This window comes from Vidua macroura, chromosome 24, assembly GCF_024509145.1.
Source record: "Vidua macroura isolate BioBank_ID:100142 chromosome 24, ASM2450914v1, whole genome shotgun sequence".
NCBI classification, from domain to species: Eukaryota; Metazoa; Chordata; class Aves; order Passeriformes; family Viduidae; genus Vidua; species Vidua macroura.
In genome coordinates, this window is record NC_071594.1 from 3,594,442 (window position 1) to 3,616,344 (window position 21,903).

General features: G+C 44.2%; 1 protein-coding gene across 5 annotated transcripts; it reads left to right on the top strand.

Moving 5' to 3' along the window:
* Positions 1-687: 687 nt before the first annotated feature.
* CSDE1 (cold shock domain containing E1) lies at positions 688-21,457 on the top strand. Of its 5 annotated transcripts, none has more exons than XM_053998208.1 (21): positions 688-794; positions 4,170-4,605; positions 7,772-7,970; positions 8,899-9,008; positions 9,342-9,434; positions 9,951-10,048; positions 10,191-10,272; positions 10,606-10,734; positions 10,895-11,020; positions 11,749-11,961; positions 13,598-13,738; positions 13,826-13,984; positions 14,557-14,664; positions 15,447-15,622; positions 16,022-16,134; positions 16,788-16,907; positions 17,103-17,281; positions 18,243-18,406; positions 19,473-19,605; positions 20,194-20,288; positions 21,066-21,457. In XM_053998208.1, the coding sequence occupies exons 3-20, from the start codon at positions 7,772-7,774 to the stop codon at positions 20,239-20,241; spliced, it is 2,391 nt and encodes a 796-aa protein (XP_053854183.1). In that variant the 5' UTR covers positions 688-794; positions 4,170-4,605; the 3' UTR covers positions 20,242-20,288; positions 21,066-21,457. The 5 variants fall into 5 exon arrangements, with proteins under 5 accessions (XP_053854183.1, XP_053854180.1, XP_053854184.1 ...); XM_053998206.1 differs by lacking the exon at positions 21,066-21,457 and adding an exon at positions 1,679-1,809 and having other exon boundaries at positions 715-794; positions 20,194-20,400; XM_053998205.1 differs by lacking the exon at positions 21,066-21,457 and having other exon boundaries at positions 20,194-20,400.
* The last annotated feature ends 446 nt before the right edge of the window (positions 21,458-21,903 follow it).

Here is a 21,903-nt window from a genome sequence, read left to right on the forward strand (position 1 = left end):
GCTGCTGTCCTGTCTAACTGCAATCTGTGACTGTAAATGGCCGGGTGTACACCGTTCCCGAGGGCTGCGGGGCATTTTCAGAACTTGCTCCACTTGTGTTGGAAACTGGACTGGAGCTTCATGACTGGAAATGCTCTGCCTTGTCTGCAAAGTGTCTCCCCCTGATCCTCCGGTCCCTCAGCTCAGGGGGAGCTTCAGCGAGTGCAAGGCTCGTGTCCCTCCCTCGAGCTCTGCCTGCCCAGCACGGAGATATTCCCCACACGGCTTCCTGAGGGCCTGGAGCGTGCCCGCTGTCCTGGCCCGGGCCGAGCTCTCCCTCCCTCACCCGGGGTTCTGTCTACTCTTCATCCGGCGCTCTGTCCCCTCTCAGCCGGGATTTCCCTCAGCCGGGGCTCTCCCTCTCGATCTCTCCCCTCAGCCGAGATTTTTTTTCTCTCTCTCTCTCTCCCCTCAGCCGGGGTTTTCTCTCTGTCTGTGTCTCTCTCTGTGTCTGTCTCGCTCTGTCCCCTCAGCCGGGGCTCTTTCCCCTCACGGGGTTCTGTCTCCCCTCAGCCGTTTCTCCCTCCCCAGGCCGCAAGGGGGCGCTGTCACCCTCACCGGCTGCCCCCCCCATCCCCTCTGGCGCGTGCCCGCCAGCGCCACCCGCCGGGCTCAGTGCGCGCACGCGCGGCCCCGCCCCTTCCCCCCCCCTCCCCGTCCGCGGGCGGCTCTCGCGAGAGCGCCGTGATTTCTCTCCTACGTGCCGTGCCGTGCTGCTCATGGCGGCGCTGGAGCGGGGGCGCTGAGCTGTTGGGGTGAGTGCGGGCCGGGCGCCGCCGCCACCCCCGCCCGCCCCGGCGGGCTCCGGGCGCCGCGGGACCTGCGCCCGCGGATCTCTGCCCGTACCGGGGCTGTGCGCCGGGAGCCCCGCCGGGGTTGCGCGCGGGGTGGTGGTGGGGGGGGGTGGTGGTTGGGGGGGTGCGGCCTACTAGGCCGGCGGTGCGGGGATGGAGCGGCGGCCGCGGGGCGCGGGGTGCGCGCTGCGCTCCGCGGGGCTCCGGGGGCGGCGGCGCCGAGGCCGCGCTGGGACCGGCCGTCCCGGGAGCCGCCGGGGCTCGCGGGCCGCGCCGGGAGGGGGCGGCGCCGCGGGGGCTCCGGGCCCCGGCGGGCGGCGGGGCCGTGCGGGCGGAGGGGCGGCGGCGGCTCCCGGCGTGCCGCGCGCGGCCCCGCCCGGCGCAGCGCGGCCGCGGCCCTTTGTGTGCGGGGAGCGGCCGCCATCGCCCCCCTTTGTGTGCGGGGCGGGCGCTCCCCCCGGCCCGTCCTGCCCGAACGGCCCTGGCGCTGTCACCGGCCGGAGCCGCCCGCCCCCGCGCACGGCGGCCCCGCTGGCGGCGGCCCCGGCGCCGCCCCTCGGCGCGGCCGCCCCTCGCTCCGCCGCCTCCATCTTGGTGCAGCGCAGCGAGCGGAGCCGCGGCAGGGACCGGGCCTGAGCGGCTCCGTCGGTCCGGGGTCGGTTCTCTGCTGTCCGCACCGATACCCAGCGCCGGGCTCGTCTCCGCACCGCAGAACCCCGAAAAAATCCGGATATTTCTTTCAACGACTTTTTTGGGCTTTTTCTCCATACATTCTTTACAGATGTCCTTGGTAGTTCTTTAACTCTTTTTCCCCTATATACGTATTTTTCTCCTGACATGAAAAGGACTTCCCTGCTGTGGTGGTGGCTCGGCTCTTAGCTGTCACGTACTGGCTGGGGTGCCCAAGGGCTCTCTGCTGCTTTCCAATATCCATCTGAAAAGGGATGGAGGAGCCTGATCTCCGCGGATCTGTGTTGTATGTGCACACTGAGAAGACGAAGTGTTATCTTTATCAAACTGTACCTTGGTCACGTCATAGAGGGCTGTTTCTGGAAGCACGTGCTCTGATCCACAGAACGCACGTCCTTGCAGTTGCCTCTTTTTGTGAAGGAAATGGGAAGCAGAACAATGCTGTCATCGGGCAGGTTCCATGTGGGGCTCTGTAGGTGATTTCTGGCTGTGAGCAGCTTCATGTGACCCGCTGTCATTTAGCGGGGTCTGCACAGGAGAGGCCTCAAGAGCAGGGCCCAGCTCTTCCCTGTCTTTGCATTAAAGCTTTCAGCTGTAAATACCCAAATGCAGTGAGACTTGGGGGCTGGGCAGCTGCTCAGGGTGTTTACCATTTGGAGGAGTATTTATAGTAGCTGAATTAAAAAGTAAGGAATTTGAGGCAGATGAGCACAGTGAGATTTCTTTTTGCTTGAGTTATGCTTGCTTGATGAGTTTTTGTTTTTTTAAGAACTTAAGTGTAGTAAACCCATCTTGTTATCAAATCAGACTGGGTTTTAATGGAAAGGTTTATGCCTTACTCCACGACTGATAAAATTAGCTTTAGTCATATTTGATCACATGAGGTGTTTTGATTATTAAATGAAAAAGTGATATATTTTATGGCTAAAAATGATAAATGCAATATGATAAGAGTTACATCTCTAGGAGAGCTCTAATAATATCAGTCTAATTAAATGAGAGAGAAGTATGTGAGAAGATTCCAAGTGTCTGTGCAGTTCCTGGGATGCAGTGTGCTCATTTGAGAGCTGAAATGCTGCCCCAAAATAACACTGTCCTGGAAGATTGTGGTAGCAGTTGCCCCAGTGTAATGCCGAGGTGAGAGAAAAACAGTGATACTGTTATCTTTGCAATAGCTTTGTGTCTTCTAATTTATAATATTTTATAATCAAATCTTTCAGTGCAAAGATTTGAACAGCCCTCACCCAGTTTATTTAATCTGTTTCATGTGTGTTTGATGGTCTGACAGGAACACTCATTTCAGCTGGAAATTCTCAGTGGTGGTTGAAGGAGATGCTTCAGCTGGGGAAAATCACTGAAATACAAACTTCAGTAAAACTGGAGATGAATTTGCACATTTGGGGTTCTTGCAATAGCTGCCTTCACTCAGCGTTTTCACTGGGGTGAGGGTGAGACTTTGAAGTGTCTTTGCATTCAGGTTTCAGTCACTTAAAATGATTCTTTCAATTCACCAGAGGGAAGTCAAAGCTCAGTGTAAGTTGTGAAATTCGCTTTCCTGCTACACAGGAGAAATAGGCTTTGTCCATATTTTTTCTCTTTTGGTGTGGGACTTGTGGAATGATTTGGGGAAGAGTTGTGCTTCATACCTTTAGATGATTGCACAACTTCCAGTGTATCTGTGAGATCAGAGCTGTGCTGCTTCTCACCCGCTTTTGTCCACAAAAATATCCTCCCTTATTTTTTTTTTTTTTCCCTATCTACTGAGTAAGCAGCAAACTCAAAACTTGATTTCTTCTCACGGAAGGCTTCTATTTTTCTTTTTCTGTAAGGTTATGTTTTGTGTGGTAGGTGGCAGTTTGTCTTTTCATGAGAAAAACAGTTTCAGCAGAGTGGCACTGGAAAACTTTAGGAAGGAATTAATTACTAATTAGTAACTGGTGCAGAAAGGCTTCTCCTGGTGTTAGCTACACAAATATCACATGGAATCAACATTTTACAGAAACTGTTTCAGAAGTCCAAAGAATGGTTCTGTGTTATTTACATGCAGTGTCTGTGCACATAATTGAGAAGTTTGTTAATTTTTATACAATTCTAAATGCTTCAGGTATCACTAGTCCTTAGCTTAACCTTTGGAACAGAAGTAATTAGGAAATTTTCATTCCCATGCATCTGTACATCCTATTGCTCCTCTGAGGATCTGTGTGAGCACTTATATAAGTTATGCTATAATTTAATAAGCATCCATATAAAGTTATTGATAGGAGGACTAAGGCTTGCTGATGGGTCAAATGCTAATGATCAAAATGAAGTTGTCATTTTCATGGTACACACTGAGACCTTCCCTGAGATGCCTAAGTCTGTCTGAAGAGCTCAAAATTGGAAATAACCATCTCACTGGCTTAGAGTCAGCCAGTCTTTTGGAAAACAAAACTGGAAGTGGGAATGCCAAATACGTCTGTAAAACAGCTTTTATTAACGTGGCTTAAAGCTACTGCATTAAGGTAGAGGAAATGCCCCTGTTACTATTAAGACCTAGAACTGATGTGCAAGGGGGGTTGTAAGTAGATGGTCTTTAAGGTCCCATTCTGTGATTTGATGAGAATTTCTTTCAAAGTGATACTTAGTGTGTCTTTCTCCTTTCTCCAGTATGAAGTGGAACAGAACAGAATTTACCACCTGAAACTGCTGCTTCAAGTTCAGATCAGGAAAAGAATATAAGTATACCACATTGTAACAACTCAAGACCAAAGAAGAGGCAACTTACACTGAAGAAGATACAAGGCTTGATCTGAAACAAGAAGTTTGTGCCTACTCAACAGCTTCAAAAGAGCACGTCCCGACGCTGCTATAGTAGTCTTTGTTTTCTCCAGTGCTGTAGTGAAACTGCCCAGGGCAGCAGCACTTGTATTCTCTAGAGCCTGATAGATCACCTTCTTTTGCTATCTTTTTCTTTCTCTTTTTGTCTCTCTTCCTTTAGTTCCCTTTTTTAAAATAATAGCAGTCTTCATCCTTAGAAACTTGTGCTGAAACAGAAGAATCGGCAAATACTACTGAAAGTGCAATATTTGAATATCACTGCGAGGTTGGTGCACATGCTGGAGAAAGAGTTATATGTGTATTTTTGAGCTTGGTTCTTACTAAGTTTTTAACAGAATGGGGTGGGGTTGGTTAGAGTTTTTTTAATAGTTCTTGATAATTAATTTAATAGTGAGGCCCTGGCACAGGTTGCCCGGAGCAGCTGTGACTACTCCATCTTGGGAAGTGTCCAAGGCCAGGCTGGATGGGGCTTGGGGCTGCCTGGGATAGTGGAAGGTGTCCCTGCCCATGGCAGGGGGTGGATCAGGATGATCATTAAGGCCCCTTCCCACCCAAACCATTCAGTGATTCCATGACTCTTTGCTGTTGTTAATTTATTTTGGTGAATTCATAGTAGCTGCAATATGGCTCTATTTTACAATACTTAGAACCCTTGAGAGCTGATTATTGGTGTTTCTCCCTTTTAGTAAGAGTAGGTTTGTGGTTCCAATCCCTTTTCTCAAATAATTTCTCTTTAGTATTTTAATCTTAGAGCGCAGGTATTTTTTTTCTTTCTCTAAATATTTATTTTGATGTGGTTAATAGTTCATATTCCTGTTATAAGGTGTAGGAATTTGACAGTTATCTGGAAAAGCTGCTGATACTTTATAGTATTTTTACAGGAAGTTGTAGTGCCACCTGAGGAATCTTTGAACTAAGTTGTCAGGCTTTAGAGGACTGATGAGGAGTTCTTTGTGCTGTGCTGCTAATGCTCCTTTAAACTCAAACTGTTCAAATGATGTCGTGCATCGTAGTCTGAGCGGGAGGTGAAGCACTGTGGCTTTCTAACCCTGAGAAAGGCTATTCTGAGCTAAACTTTAAGCTAGATTTTTGTCATTTTATCTCTCTGATGAGCCTTGAGTTCATGTTTGAGACAAGGTGTCTGTCTGTTGCTTCCCTTGTATCTGAGGTGGCCATTTGGTGAGTCACAGAAGCCCTTGGCAGGCTCATTCCAGCTTGCAGAATGGGTTAATGCTGTGGCCTGTAATTCTCCTGGGAGAAGGTATAATAACATATCATTTTCTCTTCCCTTAGCCACCCTACTTGCAGGACCAGTTTATTTTTGAAAAGTATTTCAAACTCTAGGATAGCCTAAAACACTTCAGCTGTTGTGTTCCCACAAGGACATTTTCTGGTGTGGAGTGTCCTGGGGTTGCCTTCCTCAGAAGATGAGGATTATTATCTTGGAGTGATGCTGATAGGAACTAGTCAGTAAACCTTAGCAGCTTTGTCAAGTGCTTTTTGTAAAATACTCAGAGAAAATATGTCCTTTAAACATAATCCAGTGCATAAAAAGGATGTGACTTTTGTCATTTGAGCAGCTTAGGCTGGACAGGAGGGGGAAGAGAACTTTGCTGAGGCAACAGTGACCCCAGAAAGGTGGTGGAACCTCTGTCCTTGGAGGTCTCCAGGACTCAGCTGGACAAAGCCATGGCTGCCTTTGTTGGCAGGAGGCCTTTGAGGAGGGATGGGCTGGAGCTCTGTGTGTCTCTAACGGGGTCTTGTTTCTGATTCATTATTTTCTGGCATGGCAGTATTTCATGACTTGAACATGTTAATGGTATTGATTTGTGCCACTTACTGCAGGTTGGTTGGGTAAGAATAAGAGGGCAGCATTGATTGTAATTAAGAGATTGTTATTAGTTTTTAAGGAAAGGAAAAGTGAGATGTAGAGCAAGGAAATAAGCAGTGCATGTTACAGAAATGATATCACAGCAGATTCAGCAGTTCAGTGAATTCTTAAAGAGCCTTGGGTGGTAACAGTGCACTGTGGAAGTGCTGACCAGTGCTGTGGGCTGGAGACTGTTACACAGTGTCTTAGGATCTTTTTGCCCCCTCAAATCACTCCCCCACCTCCTGTTACTTGTGTTTTTCTTCATCTACATCTACCCCATGAGGGTCTGAAGCAGAAGAGGGGAGAAGACCTCCTCTTCTTGGAGGTCAAAATACTGTCACTCTTTACTTTGTGCGCTTGTTTCCAATTCATTTTTTTAATATCAGTCTCCAAGACCAAAGATTTCTGCCCAAGAACTTCACAGCAGGTGTTTTTTTTGTGCTCTTTGATCACTTTTAAACTGATTCCCAAACAGCAGAATAAGAATGCTGTGCCTCCTAACACATTGAGTAACTCACTGGCTGTGTTAGAGTGAGGAGCATGACCCTTTTGCAAGTTGCTCAGGTGTCTTTTATCTCCACTAAACACATTGCTGAATAATTTTTAATCTCTGCTTGTTGCAGCAAGAAAGCAGAGAACTGATATGATCTCACTGTTTCCAAATTAAAACCTCTGGAAACTAACAAATAATCCTGTATATTTTAAGATGCATATTGACTGTTTGGAGGGAAGAGGGTTGCTTCAGTTGTCTCTTGAATTGCAGTGTTTAGTGAGGTGTAATACATTTCATCTGATATAATTGCTAACCTATAAGTCCAAGTGCCCTGATTTAAAAAGGGGACTTGTACATCAAAAAAGCCAATGAGTTGGTAAAGGGATTGGGAATGTTTCAAGGGTGAATCTGTGACTAGAAAAGAAAAAACACTCCATAAAATAAAATGTTTTAGTAGATGTCAGTTAATTTAGGATTTCATTACACCTTTAGTGCTATTTTCAATTTTTCTGTGTCTTTCTAGCACTTGAGCTTCTATGCCACAGGAATGTTGAATTTTGGTTATTTATTCCATAACTGCAATACTATTTAATTACTTAATAGCATTTTTTAGTGTGAAAGACTGAACACATGAACTAGGGAGAAACTATGTAGGGATTTGAACCTAATTGTGTTGATTCAGAACTGTTGCATTTTCCTAATCACCTCTTTAATTTGGGAGAGCAAATACTTCAGATTTTTTCAGGCTCTGGTGTGAAACAGTGAATGTGGGAGTACTTTGAGGTGTAATACTTGAAAAATGCCAGAAGTCTGTTCTGTTCTAAGCAAGCTTTGTTTTGGTGTTACAGTTCTGGCTTGTTTTATAAATATATTGCTTATATAAATTTTAAGGATTACTGTGTTAAAAAAGCTCAACTCTTTTCGTGGTTTTAAAACACATTTTAGGAACGTTCTTAACACACATTTTAGGAAGGTGTCAGTAACTACACAAGCTCTTACAGTGTGGTGGGGATGTGAAGGAAGGAAGCTGATGCTGTGTGTTGTTCTTTGCTTTGCGTGGCGCAGATGAGCTTTGATCCAAACCTGCTCCACAACAATGGACACAACGGGTACCCCAACGGTACTTCGGCAGCGCTGCGCGAGACCGGCGTCATCGAGAAGCTGCTGACCTCGTACGGCTTCATCCAGTGCTCGGAGCGGCAGGCCCGGCTCTTCTTCCACTGCTCCCAGTACAACGGCAACCTGCAGGAGCTCAAAGTAGGAGGTACCTGAGCTTTGGCACCGGCAGCACGCTCTGCACCCGTCAGAAAATACCCTCTGCTGCTTCTGGGGTGTAGCGGTTTTGGTTTGTTAATTTCAGATTTTCCGAATTGTGGGATTTCCTAATTAATGCGCTGATGAGTGTGGTGAGCTTCAGTGTTGGTTAATTATTAAGGGGTTTATTTCTTGCTGTGAGATAGGATTAGGAGAAAGGTAAAGTAGGTTTAAAATTTTAAAAGGGTATAAAGAAAATTTTATTGCAAGTAACGAAAAGAAAACAAAGTAGTAAGAATCAAAACAAACTCTTTAGAACACTTCTCTCCCAACAACCTTTTCTTTTTCACTGATAATGTAAAGAAACAGCCTGTAAATAAATCACTGCTCCTGGTGAGAGCCCTTCCCAGCACTTTGTGCAGCTTGTGGTACAAATCAATGTGGAGAAGAAAAGGTGCAGTGTTAGGTCAATCTTGTCTAGCTGAGATGGGAGGCAAGTACTCAGACTGTGGGAGAATTTACCTCTTGTGCTCCCTATTTCTTTGGTTAGAGTTAGTTTGAGGGTGGCCAGGTGTTTTTCAGCATGAGGAGGCTGCAACTTCATGCTGATAATTACCATGAGACTGAAGTTACTAAACTGTTTCATGTTGTGTTGTCTGGACTTTAGTGTGGAGTCTGCTGTGCAGCGAGCAAGGCAGGGGGAGGGAATTGCTGTGGAATTACACCAGAATAGTTCATTGGCAGCAGGAGATAATAAGCAGAATAACCAGAAAATTTTTGCAAATCATGTGTCCTTCCTTGGTAAGAAAAGGACTTGAGTTCTACTTGATTGTTTGGCTACAAGCAGTGAATTAAAGGCAGCCATTTAGTGATTTTTGTAAAAAACCCCAGTCCCAGCCAGAGCTCTGACAGCATTGCAATATTTGCTTGTCTTGCAGATGATGTTGAGTTTGAAGTGTCTTCTGATCGCCGAACTGGAAAACCCATTGCTATTAAATTGGTGAAGATAAAGCCAGAAATTTTACCTGAAGAACGAATAAATGGACAAGTTAGTGCCTATTTTCTATACCTGCATCCTTTCCATCCTTTACTCCAATACAGAAAACTGGGTTAATTGAGCATGGATATTAACTACCTTCAGTATAGTTACACTGAAATATATTTCAGTGTGCTCTGGTAAAAATTCAGAGGTTCAGTTTGAGCTCTTACTTGGCTCCAAACTCTTCTTAGAGCCAAGAGGGGTTCTGTGAGATTGAAAAGTTGCAGTGTGGCATTCCCTGCTGGGTGTGTAGTAGAGGATACTGAGATTCATTTTGTGTACAACAATGCCACTCCTGAAATGACTAGCAATGGATTTTTTTTTTTTTTTTTTGACTGGTAGGTTGTGTGTGCTGTTCCTCACAATTTAGAGAGTAAATCTCCAGCTGCCCCGGGTCAAAGTCCAACAGGGAGTGTTTGCTACGAACGTAATGGGGTAAAGCTTGCGTATTTTACTTGAACTCTTCACTGGTCCATCACTGCGGTCTGCATTAAAAAAAAAAACAACAAAAAAGCAGTTTAATGTAGACAATTGACACTGCACTGAAAAACTGTGCAGTTTTTGGCCAAAAAAAAAAAAAGCATGCTTCGGTAATTACTATGAAAAATAATGTTATTTAGACAGTTTGCTTGCTTGTATCTGTGGAGAACTTCCCAGAGACAAATAGTTGTTCTCTTTTAAACTTGATGAAGTTCATGTCTCCTTACCTTGAACTTCTAAACTTTAGAAATTGGCCTTTAAAGATGGTCATGTACAGAACCTTTCAACTTAAAGCTGCTTGTTACATACTCACCAAAACAGCACGACAGAAAAAGAATTTTTTGCATGCCATGCTTATTACTGTTGATTTTCTCACTAAATTAAGCAGATATTGTTATTACAATTGTGTTAATCTTTCTTTGAAACGACTATTCTGCAAATCGAGTAACTTTAGTTAATGTTAATTTACAGGAAGTATTTTACCTGACTTACACCCCAGAGGATGTTGAAGGAAACGTACAGCTGGAAACAGGAGATAAAATAAACTTTATAATTGATACAAATAAACAGTAAGTTTATAATGCTTTTTTGGCTTCATATTTTGTTTTAGTAGTCAGGCAGAATTTATACCTATTCCAAGAGTTATTATATGAAGTATAATCTTAGTTAATTGTTTCAGAGTTTTCAGATTTTTTTTTTATTTCTCTCTAGTACTGGTGCTGTAAGTGCTCGTAACATTATGCTATTAAAAAAGAAACAAGCTCGCTGTCAAGGAGTAGTCTGTGCCATGAAAGTAAGTGATTTTAAGTTTCATTTGAAAATGAAATGCTATTTTGAAGAGTGCTGTTCAAAGTAATGCTTAAGTTGTTTAGAGCTGTTAACAGCTTGAGCTGCGGGTGTAAATTGTGTGAAATGGTTTAAACAGCTCATCTTTGATACTGATACTCTTCTTAACAAAGAAAGTTCCATTTATTTCTGTTCGTATATTTCTTGTGGCAGTGAGCTGTGTACACCTCTAAGTGCTGTGCTGGGATTCAGAGATTGTTTTGTGTTTAACAGAACCTGTCAAATGATTTATTGGTATGTTCCAATAATGGATGATTAAACACTTCTTTTCTGTCCACAGGAAGCCTTTGGATTTATTGAGAGAGGTGATGTCGTGAAGGAGATATTCTTTCATTATAGTGAATTTAAAGGTGACCTAGAAACCTTACAGCCTGGTGATGATGTGGAGTTTACAATCAAAGACAGAAATGTAAGACGAAATCCAGTAAAACGGAAGCAAAGGGAATAACTGCACAGCTCTCTGCTTTCCCCAGCTTTAAAAAAGGGGGGAGGAGGTTCATTGAGGTTCATTGGGAAATGTCTGTTACTTTCTCTCTTTTCTTAGTGTTTGACTAATTTTGTGCTCTTAGGGTAAAGAAGTTGCAACAGATGTTAGACTGCTGCCTCAAGGAACTGTCATTTTTGAAGATATCAGCATTGAACATTTTGAAGGAACTGTAACCAAAGTAATTCCAAAAGTACCCAGCAAAAACCAGGTGAATTTCAGTCGTTAAATAAATTTACGTAACGCTGGTTTGGTTGTATTGAATTCCAGTCAATAACTGGAAATATTTGTTCCCATTTCCCAGTACCTGTTTGCTGCATAAGCATCATGTCAGAATTAAGATTTACTCTTTTTCTTAATTTCAAATCCAGAGAGGAAGTGTTAAGGTAGTGGTACGTGATGGAGTGTGTGTTTAATGTTACAAATACTTCATTGTCTCAAATACTTGCTATAAATTTTTGTGGAGTTAGGACATATCCTTAAAGCAAAAGACTAGGGAAAAAGAGAAAAATATTTACTGGGATAAGCCAGATCTATGGATTCTTGTGAGCATTAAGTTAATGAGGCTTTTGGGCTGTAATGTTTGACTTGGAGGAGTGTTCATGTGCACTTCCACTAAGGTTTTAGATGAGCCTCTGTTAGTGTGGGAAGGTTTGGGGTGTTTTGAAGACTTAGTAAGAAAGAGCCTGCATTTTAGAAGTGTTATGGTTATAAACTTCATTCTTGAAATAGAATTCCTTTAGCAGGAAGGCTTAAAAAACCTTCAAGCCAGCTGACAGCTCCAAAAGCCACCTTGCATTGGGCACGTTCCAGATGAGGAGTGGTGGAGATGGAGCAGAGGCTGAGTCCAGCAGGACTTGGCAGGAGCCCCTGTGCTGTTGGCAGCTGTGCTGAGCCCTGCAGGTGAACTCAGCTTTCCCTTGGGTTTTCTGTCCCCAGAGCGATCCGTTACCCGGCCGCATCAAAGTGGACTTTGTGATTCCTAAAGAGCTTCCCTTTGGGGACAAGGACACAAAATCCAAGGTGACCTTGCTGGAGAGCGACCACGTTCGGTTCAACATTTCCACGGACAGGCGCGACAAACTGGAACGAGCCACCAACATTGAGGTTCTCCCCAACACCTTCCAGTTTACTAATGAAACCAGAGAAATGGCAAGTATCCGTCTCTAAACATTCCTAATGCTTGAGGGGAAGTGAAAGAAAGACACGAGTTGGGGGCTGTCTTCTACAACAGATACAAAAATCACTCGTGTCTTCCATTGCCTGCTCTGAAATCCAGCTCTAGGTCTTGCAGTGCAAGCAAAGCAGAAAATTCAGAATTAATGCTCTGCATCTTTGCCTTAAAAGAATAAAGTCTTAACTATTTTTTAACATTTAAATGAAATTATATTAGGAAATTCGACCTTAACTGGCCCTCTTGGATGGGATTGCTGGCTGGTTGTAGCAGACAGAAGTAAAGTAGTCTTGAACTGACAGTTTAAAATTCACATACTTGAGTCTAAAGAGGTAACTACTCATCTTCCTTTGGAAGACCCTGGGACTACCCTGGTTCAGGTAGTGAAAAGTGTAAATAATTGGAGGAGCTTCTGTATTTCAAGTTTTTTGGCCAATCTGTGTCTGAGGGTCGAGTAGAAGGATGGTAAAGAGCAGAGTTCTCTCAGTACAAGAAACTCTTTGTGGGTTACAGGGACTAAGATGGATGTGGTAATGAGTATTACAGAATACCTTTCATTCCTGTAACTTGGAATGTTGGTTCTGTTCCAGCTTGACTGTAACTGCTTTCCTTTACAATTTGGAGTTCAGTTACAGTGTTGTCACAACAGTGTGCTGTGAATTATTGTCCCTTGGCTTTAAAAAAACCCTGAGTTTTGATTTCAACCTTTGAGATTTTGGGTTTCTATCCTGTAGACTTCTTGTATTTCTGCTCTGGCTACATAACACCTGCCTGCCTGAGTTGAGCTGTCATGGGGGTGATAGGTGCAGGCAGCTTCTAGAAAGGTTGGTTGGTTTGCTGGAGTTTGTGAAAGCTGTTTAAGAGAAGAATGTTCCTAAAGGTGGAAGGTACCTTTGCACTGTCATTCAGATCCTCTAAGCTTGTCCTGAGACTTGCTAAACTCTGTATTAAATGGGTTGAAGGCAATATGTTAATGAATTCTACCTTAATTCTGGCAGCATCTGGTATTAGGGTTTGGGTTTTTGTCAGTATGTTCTGTTTATCACGCAGCATTCCATTTTTAGTGGTTATCAGGAAGGCCACTAAACTCCTGTGTCACATGGGAGTGTGTTCCCAGAACACACCCACGGGTATGGGAGACTTGTTTAACAGCTTCTTTATAATTCCTTCATTTGTGACTGCAAATCTGATGGTTTTTCTGTTAAACTTTCCTCTGAACACTGATTTTATTTCCTGTTCTTATAGATGGTTGTACTTTTAGTGTGTGTTTGTATGTTTAGTATGCTCCTATAGATGATACAGTGTTTGTAGAGCTGCCCCATTGTGTTCCCTGTACTGGCAGGTTCTTTAGCTTCAGTCCATTAATATTAATGGAATTAATATTCTCCACTTCACTCTTAATCGTGAGTTGACTTCAGGAATGGGGTTGGAAGAACTTGTCTGCCTTTCAGGTTGACCAGGGCTGTGAGCACCAGGGTTTGCAAGGAAGGACATTGTTTAAACCAGGTGTTTTCCTAGGATTCAGGCCTTTCTGTCCACTCCTGACACGTGGAGCAGCTGGACAGGTGTCACATGCCAGGGATTAAACTGCAGTTGTTGGTTTGGCTGTTCCAGGGTGTGATTGCAGCAATGAGGGATGGCTTTGGCTTCATTAAGTGTGTGGACAGGGATGCTCGGATGTTCTTCCACTTCAGTGAGATCATGGATGGAAATCAGCTCCATATTTCCGATGAAGTAGAGTTCACCGTCGTTCCTGTAAGTGGGATTAAAACTCCTATAAAATCTCAGCATTTAAGGGAATTATGCACAGTCTAACTATAACCTGGTGGATTTCTTTTCCAGGATATGCTGTCTGCCCAGAGGAACCATGCCATAAGGATTAAAAAGCTCCCCAAGGGCACGGTTTCCTTCCACACCCAGTCAGAGCATCGCTTTGTGGGCACTATAGACAAAGAAGCCACTCCAGCCAAAGCCACTAGCCCAAATAAAGGCAAAGAGAAGGTAATGCTGCTTTTCTGCTTGTGAGCAGCTCTTCTGCATTCCTGCCATTGCAGACTGAGGCTGCTTCCTTAAAATCTCTAGTTCAACTGGGTTTGAAGCACTGTTCATTCTGTATAGCTGTGAACTACAGCTGATGAGAGCAGTCAGTGAAAAATAACTGCTCTGAACAAGATAATAAAAGTATTGTTATTAATTATTAATGATCACATTGTTGTTGAGGAAAATTTCCAGGAAATTGATGGGGAGTTTCTTTTTGCCTCTCAGTACACAAGATTTTAGATAGAATTATTTAAGTTTCACAGGAAGAATCTCTTACTGTTTTGTTCTGCTGTTTTAAACAATGCCAGAATACTTAGAAGTTCCAATAAATGCTTCCTGGAGCTGGTGGCAATATTTCATTGCCTTTTAAAATACTGTCTGGCATCATTTAAAGCTCTTTACCCAGAGTTTGGTTGTGTTTTTGAGCAATTATTGTAAAACCACTGGGACTCCAATGAGCAGTGCTTGAACTGTGTGTAGGAAACTGTTCCTAAAGAGACACTGATTGCTGGATTCTCACCTCTTGTTTTCAGGAAGCTGAGGATGGAATAATTGTGTATGATGACTGTGGAGTAAAACTGACCATTCCTTACCAGGCCAAGGATGTGGAAGGATCTACTAATCCCCAGATAGGAGATAAGGTAAGAGAATTAAGGGTAGTATTGGGAAATGCTGTTCTGGGCATTGTGGGGTGTGAGCTTCTCTTTGCCTTTACTTGGAACAAATGGAGGACAAGGTGTGATATCACCTGGAATGGTGTGTTCAAATGAGTCAATCTTCTGTGAGTAAAAAATACCCTCCAAAAATACCCTGGTGATACATAGATGGAAATAGTGTCTTACTGTGTAAATGATGCTTTTTAAACAAAGAAATTTTGTCACTAAATGGACACTGCTTGTCAAGAGGAAATTAATTAGCATAGAGACTAAGATAGATATTGAAGTGGGAGAATATTCCCTCATGAGCATATTAGCCTGAGAGACAATGGAAAGGGAAAAAGCTTGGAGATCGGGAAGAGCAACAAAACCCTCAGAAGCCATTCTAGTTACTGGTTATTGTCTCTAAAAACTGAAACAAGGAGTGAAGTGAGGCACATCCCACTGTGGGCCACTGGTGAGCAGTGCAGGGAAAGGAGGTGATCCCCATGGACAGAAAGGTTCTCATGTTTAAGGGGTGGAAAGCTGAGTGCTGGAGGCTGGCTTGCCTCGCAGGTATCCCAGGTGTGGTGCTGCTCCCTGGAATGCAGGAAAGTCAGTGACTGACATGGTTATGGGAAAGTAGTGACTAGGAAATGACTTTCCTGGAGAGACCAGGTGCTGCTGCAGAGCTGCACAGCTTGAGAATTAATTTGGGGTTTTTTTGTTGGTGGTCATGGTTTTCTTTGCCTCTTTCTGTCTGGTATTGATGGCCATGTCTCCACCAGGTTGAGTTCTGTGTGTGTGAGGTGAAGAGAACTGGGCTGCAGACGGCTGTTTCTGTCAGGATGCTGGGACGCAACTACAGCTCCAAGCGGCTCTTGGGATACGTGGCAGCCCTGAAAGATAACTTTGGGTTTATTGAAACAGCCAATCATGATAAGGAGATCTTCTTCCACTACAGGTGAAAGGCAATTTTATTATTTGATTATGTGTCTTTTTGAGGGGAGTGGGAGGGTGTGAAGTTTTGTTGGGTTGAGTGTTGAACCCATTTGCACTTTACACACACACAATATATCTATATTTATGTATATGCTTAGATATCTACAGTTTTATTTCTCATTTCTGCTGGACTGGTTCAGGCTTTTCTGTTAGTCAGCAGAACTGGGGTTCTGTGCCTCTAATTCCCAGGCCAAGAAATCCAGTTGTGTTACGTATTTGAAATGCTTCATTTTCCTGAACGAAGGTTCCTTTTGAACTGATGAGGGATTTAAATAATTTCTGATAACTGATGTGGATATTGGGTGAGCATCACTACTGTCATGTAAATAAAGGAAAACTGTTTATCATTCTGTTCCTGTAGTGAATATTGTGGTGATATTGATAGCCTGGAGCTTGGAGACACTGTGGAATACAGCTTGTCAAAAGGCAAAGGAAACAAAGTTAGTGCAGAGAAAGTAAACAAAACGCATGCAGGTAAGGCTGTACCTGGTGTTTTCTGTCTGCAGGGCTCTTGGCCCATGGTGAGGGGTAAAGTTTGTTAATGATCCATTTACAATTGGAGCTGAGAGCAAGAAGATGCTCAGTTTGGGGTGGTCATTGGTTCCCTGAAAGCTGCTGCCTGTGTTTGCAGAGAACAGACAAGCACAGGCCAACAGTTCTGTGCACAGTAGCAATTCTGTGGACCTTTAGTGTCCTCAGTCCTCCTCACTTGGGGGTTAGAAGGAGAGGCTGGATGGCAGAACTGGCCAGATCAGTACCTGCACTTACTGTGCTGTACCTCACAGAGGAAAAGATTGCAGGAGCAGGGCAGATGGTGGGGGGGAGGGTATTAAGGACTTGGGGGTGGAGGGAATGCATACTTCAAGATTATTGGATGATTAACATGAGTAGGGAATGTGGAAGAGAAAGGAAGGAAACACTTTGATTTGCTTTTCAACCTTCCTGACCTGAAGTTTCTTGAGAAAAGTTTTTCTTACTTCCATGTATGATATGTCAGTGTGATTTTGATTTGGTGTCATGTAGTGCAAAATGTTGACTCCTGGTCGATCTGAATCACTTACTTAAATCAGTTTTAAAATAAACTATGATTAAAACATCCTATTCCTTTGTTCTCTGTCTCTTTTCAGTGAATGGTATCACTGAAGAAGCTGATCCAACTGTTTACTCTGGTAAAGTTATTCGTCCCTTGAGGAGTGTAGATCCCACACAGACAGAGTACCAGGGCATGATTGAAGTCATGGAGGATGGTAAGATTGGTTCCTTTTAATTAAGTGTTCTTTTCACAAGTTTCACAGGTGTAAAAAGAGCTGTTGGAGATTTTGTTCACACTACAAACTGTATCCACACAGCTAGGCTGGCTGTAAAAGCAGCATTTATAATATTGGAAGTCTGACATCAGTTGGCAAAGGCCTCTCAGTTCTGTCTCATACTTTCCCCCCTAGGTGAGATGAAAGGAGAGGTCTATCCCTTTGGAATTGTTGGCATGGCAAACAAAGGTGACTGTCTGCAGAAGGGGGAGACAGTAAAGTTCCAGCTGTGTGTGCTGGGTCAGAACGGGCAGACGATGGCTGTGAACATCACCCCGTTCCGCAGGGCCACCGTGGAGTGCGTCAAGGACCAGGTGAGTGACTCTGGGCCCCAGGGCCCTGGTGATGGGAAATCACTGCTCCAGCTGGCACAGAGCAACTCAGAACCACTTCAGCACTGGGACTCAGGGAGCTGGGCCCAAACAGATTGCTCTGGACTCCAGCTCAAGGGAGCAGGTGTGGTAACCCAGGTTATGCCAGATCCTGGTGTGACTTGAGTAAAGGTGGGCTCAGAGCCTGGTTTGGTGCTGAAACATCAGAACTGCTGAGCAGCAGATAAGTCTGAAGATTTGGGTTTGAGATGTCCTAGAAATTGCTCTAACTGGTTTCTGCTGCACAGAGCATTTAAAAAGTGTTCAGAAAAACAAACAAAACATGCACATACTTTGCTTCTGGAAGAAGCTTCTTCGCAGTTTTAAGCAGTCAGTGATTACAGCTCACCTGAAGTGCAAAGGTTGATCTTTGCCCTTGTTGCATCTTGGAATGATTAAAAAGTTAAATGCTGCAAATGCTTTCTGGTTTTATATATACTGTGCAGCACTAATCTCCAGTCATTTATGGAGAGGCTGGATGAGTATTCCTGGCTTATACACGAGTAGAATGGAAAATAGAAGTAAATGGCTTCTTATCCCAGTGACAGGCCAAAAATTGAGTGATTGCTGTTGTGTTAACTTCAGGGTGGAGTTTCAGAGCTTGGGGCACTGCTCTTCTCTGTTTAATACAGCTGCCAGCACTTGGGGGCAGTTTTCAGAACTTGTTCTATAGACTTTAGAATTTAAATGTGACTTTACAGCACCAGGAAGAGTGCCTGGATTTCCAGAAGTGTTGTTTCCAGACAGAATGTTCTGATCACTGCAGAAATCGCATTTCCACTTCTATTAGGCACCACAGTTTTGAAGTTTTATTTAAAAGTAGTTAAACTACAGTGATGAGTAAGTTACTGCATTTGTCTGGATGCAGAGCAAATCAATAACCTTGTGATGCGTTGCTTTTCAGTTTGGTTTCATTAACTATGAAGTTGGTGACAGCAAAAAGCTCTTCTTCCATGTCAAAGAAGTCCAGGATGGTGTGGAGCTCCAGGCTGGGGATGAAGTGGAGTTCTCCGTAATCCTGAACCAGCGCACAGGAAAATGCAGTGCCTGTAACGTGTGGCGTGTCTGGTGAGGCTTTGGGATTGAAGGGAGTGACCCTGGCACAGTGTCTGCATCCCAGCAGAGCCCTGCAGGCTGCATCTGCCTGAGCTGGATGTTCCTGCAGCAGGAGCTCTGGGCTCTCCAGCTGGCTCCAGGGAGAGCCACACCTGAGAGCTCCCAGCTCTTCAAGGAGATCCAGTAGAGGCAGCAGCAGCACTCCCAGCTCTTCCTAATTACAGATGGCTTGTTCTCTTTTTAACCTATTCTTAAACTCCCCCTGTAGCAGGAATTTGGATACAGGTTTGCAAGTGGAAGTTAATGATAAGGAAACTGATGGCTTTCCTATGTGGGTGCTGGCCTCTGGCCAGCACACTCCACAGTGCTGCCATCTCTTTCTTGAAGAGCAGCTTTAATTTTTAAATAGAAAACTCATGTTTTAGAGACTCTTCTTTTTGGCATGGCATTTCTTACAAGTGATGGGTTTGGGTTTTTTTTTAACTATATGCACACTTGAATAAAACTGCATAATTTGTATTTTGTTTAAGCTTGAGATAGCACTTCAGCAGTAACAGCTAATGTTTTTGTCTCAAAATTCTGTGTTCCCATCATCTTCAGAGATGTTAATGCTCTAATGATATGCTGGCAACTTGCAAGCCTTTATTATTGCAGTTTAATCACAGAATGGGTTGGAAGGGAACCTAAAAAATCATCTTATTCCACCCCTGCCATGGGAAGAGACACCTGCCACTATCCCAGGTTGTTCCAACCATCCAGCCTGGCCTTGGAGGTTTTCAGGGATGGGGCAGCCACAGCTTCTCTGGGCAATAGAAATGAAGAAAACACTGGTTAGGTGTGCATGAGAGTAAATACAAGACCTCTGCTCCCTAAAGAGCACCCTCTGGAGATCACTGAGCTCCTGCTAGTGCAGAGTCCAGTGTGGACAGCCAGGTTTGGGGCAGGGCCAGCCTGTCAGCCAGGTCTGCTGTCACACAGCATCAATCCTGCAGTAAATGACTGTGCTCGAGGCCTGGGGGAGCCTGGGGTGCCTTGCCCAGCTCGGGGGTGACCCTGCCCTGTGTGTGCTCTCTTGCAGCGAAGGCGCCAAGGCCGTGGCTGCTCCGCGTCCCGATAGACTCGTGAACCGTTTAAAGAGCATCAACCTGGACGATGCCAACGCCCCGCGGCTCACGGTGCTCCGCCAGCCCCGGGGCCCCGACAACTCAAAGGTACTGGTACAGGGACTGCCTGGCCAGGGGAGCACTGCACTGCTGCCTCTCAGGGGCCTGAGCTGTGTCTGCCGCTGTGCTGTAGCGAGCTCTGCTGGGTGAGGGTGGATTGTGTTTGTGCACGGTTCTGTTCCCTGTGTCGGTGCTGTGCTTTCAGAGGAGCACATGGGAGAGAAGCAACACACTGCTGCCTGTGTTGGAGCCTTTCTGTCATGGTTCATCTTCGTTTGCTCTTCATTTATAAACCTCAGAGAGAGCAAGTGAAGTCCATTTACCTTGACGTGGCTTTCACACAGTGTTCTGGCACTTCTTGATAAGCAGAAGAAAAATGTTTGGAATCTCTGTTGTGTTTTGGACTACCAAGAACACCCCACACAACCTGTTTTGTTGCTGTCTCTGTTTCTGAAGACAAACATGACTAATTAGAAGGGAGCTGCTTGGGTGGAACAGACCAGGCTCTGCCTCAAAGCCCAGTGGCAGCGCCAGGTTCACGGTTGGACTTGATGATTTTTAAAGCCCTTTTCCAGCCTAAATGATTTCATGACTGTGTGTTGCCAGAGCTAAAAGTGTGTTCTGTTTTCCTTGCAGGGATTTGGTGCAGAGAGAAAGATCCGCCAGGCTGGTGTTATAGACTGATCCCAACCCCACGGCGACGTTGGGCCGTGCGGTGGGGCTGGCGAAGGGTACTGAATATCTCCCTGTTCACCCCTTCCTCCAAATTCTCAGAAGCTATTCCACCAGTTTTAACACCTTCTCATGTTATGTTTAAAATTAAATTTACGAAACCATTTTAAATTTCTGCACAGTTGCATTCTGGAGAACTTTAAGGTGGCGCCTTATAGTATCACATTTTAGAAGCTTGTTTTGAATGGTGCATTTAACGCAACTGGTAACTGCAATCTCCATTGCCTCTGTGAGTAAACATAGACAGCTCTGCTCGGGCAGACCTTGTGGAATTCTGCACTACAGTTATTATGCTTTATCCTTGTTTTTGGCCAAGGTTTATTATGCCTTAGTGCTCAGTTGCATTATCTTCCTTCCCAAGTGGAAGGGAAGACTCATTCAGCTCACTCTGTTCAAATTCTGAGGAACATGTGAGGGTGGAATAAGTTCTGTTTCTATCAGATGTCCACAAACATTCAGATACCTTGAGTTGATGGCCAAATGTTACAGTGTTTTCCTAGTTCATTTAACTTGACTCCTTTAGCCAGTCCTTAGAGCTCAGTGCAAGTCTCTCCCAGGGTCGGTGGGTTTTGTAGTGTTCTGGAACAGACAGTGCAGAATTTCATAAGGCTGAGGTGTGCCATCAGTGTGGTAATTTAAATATATTTAAAACAATGCACAAATCTGCTGCTGCTTAGAACACTGCAGCTTCTAAACCCAGTTTCTTTTACTGATTTAAATTTAAAAAGAAAGAAGTTGTGCCTGAAGTGGATACATTTTTTTTGTTCTTTTTGCAGCCGGCACCCAGTGTACTGTAAGAGAATACTTAGGCTTTCCATAGCTGTATTGAGACTTTCATCAAGGTGACTAGTTGATGTCTGTGTGCTTTTTTTTTTTGTTTTGTTTATTTTTTTGTTTTATTTTGTTTTATTTTTTGTTTCGGTTTTTTTTTTTTTTTTCCCCTCCCCTGCCCCCCTCCCTCCATTTCCCCAGTCACACTTTATCAAGCAAGAAAACTGAATGATTGGTCTAAGTATTACTTTAACCAAAAAGATCAGGAGTTACTTTTTGGAATAGAGGGCAGTACTGTGGTTTGGTTTGGGTTTGTTATGTTTTGTTTTGTTTTGTTTTGTTTTAATTATTTTGGTTAATTTTTTTTTTTTTTTTTTTTTTTATGGTTTTTTTTTCATGTTACCTCTATTCTCAATTTAGGGTTTTCTTCTCTGGGAGATGCATTATCTTTGTAAAACAAAACATTGCTTTCTCCAATTTTTTTTCTGTTAATGGCAAAGAATGGAAATAGAATAAAGTTTTACTGATTTTGAAAAAAGCCTCGCTGTGCTCAGCCTCTTCTTTCCTCAGTGGGGCTGTGTTAGACCTGTGTTGTCCCCTTCACAGGTTCTGTCCTGGTGCCTCCAATTCTCACACCACCCTGAGGGATTTCTGTGTTTTATTCCAGTTTGCACAAAGCAGGGAGTTCCCCATAAAGGCCCTACCATCAACCCTACACTATTTATACATTATAACAACAGCAGCATTCATTGGTTACAAATGACATCACTTCCAATTAGTGTCCAACCCCCATTTATGAGCTCGCTGCCTTCCCGTTCCCAGCCGTGCCGGGCTCAGCTCTGT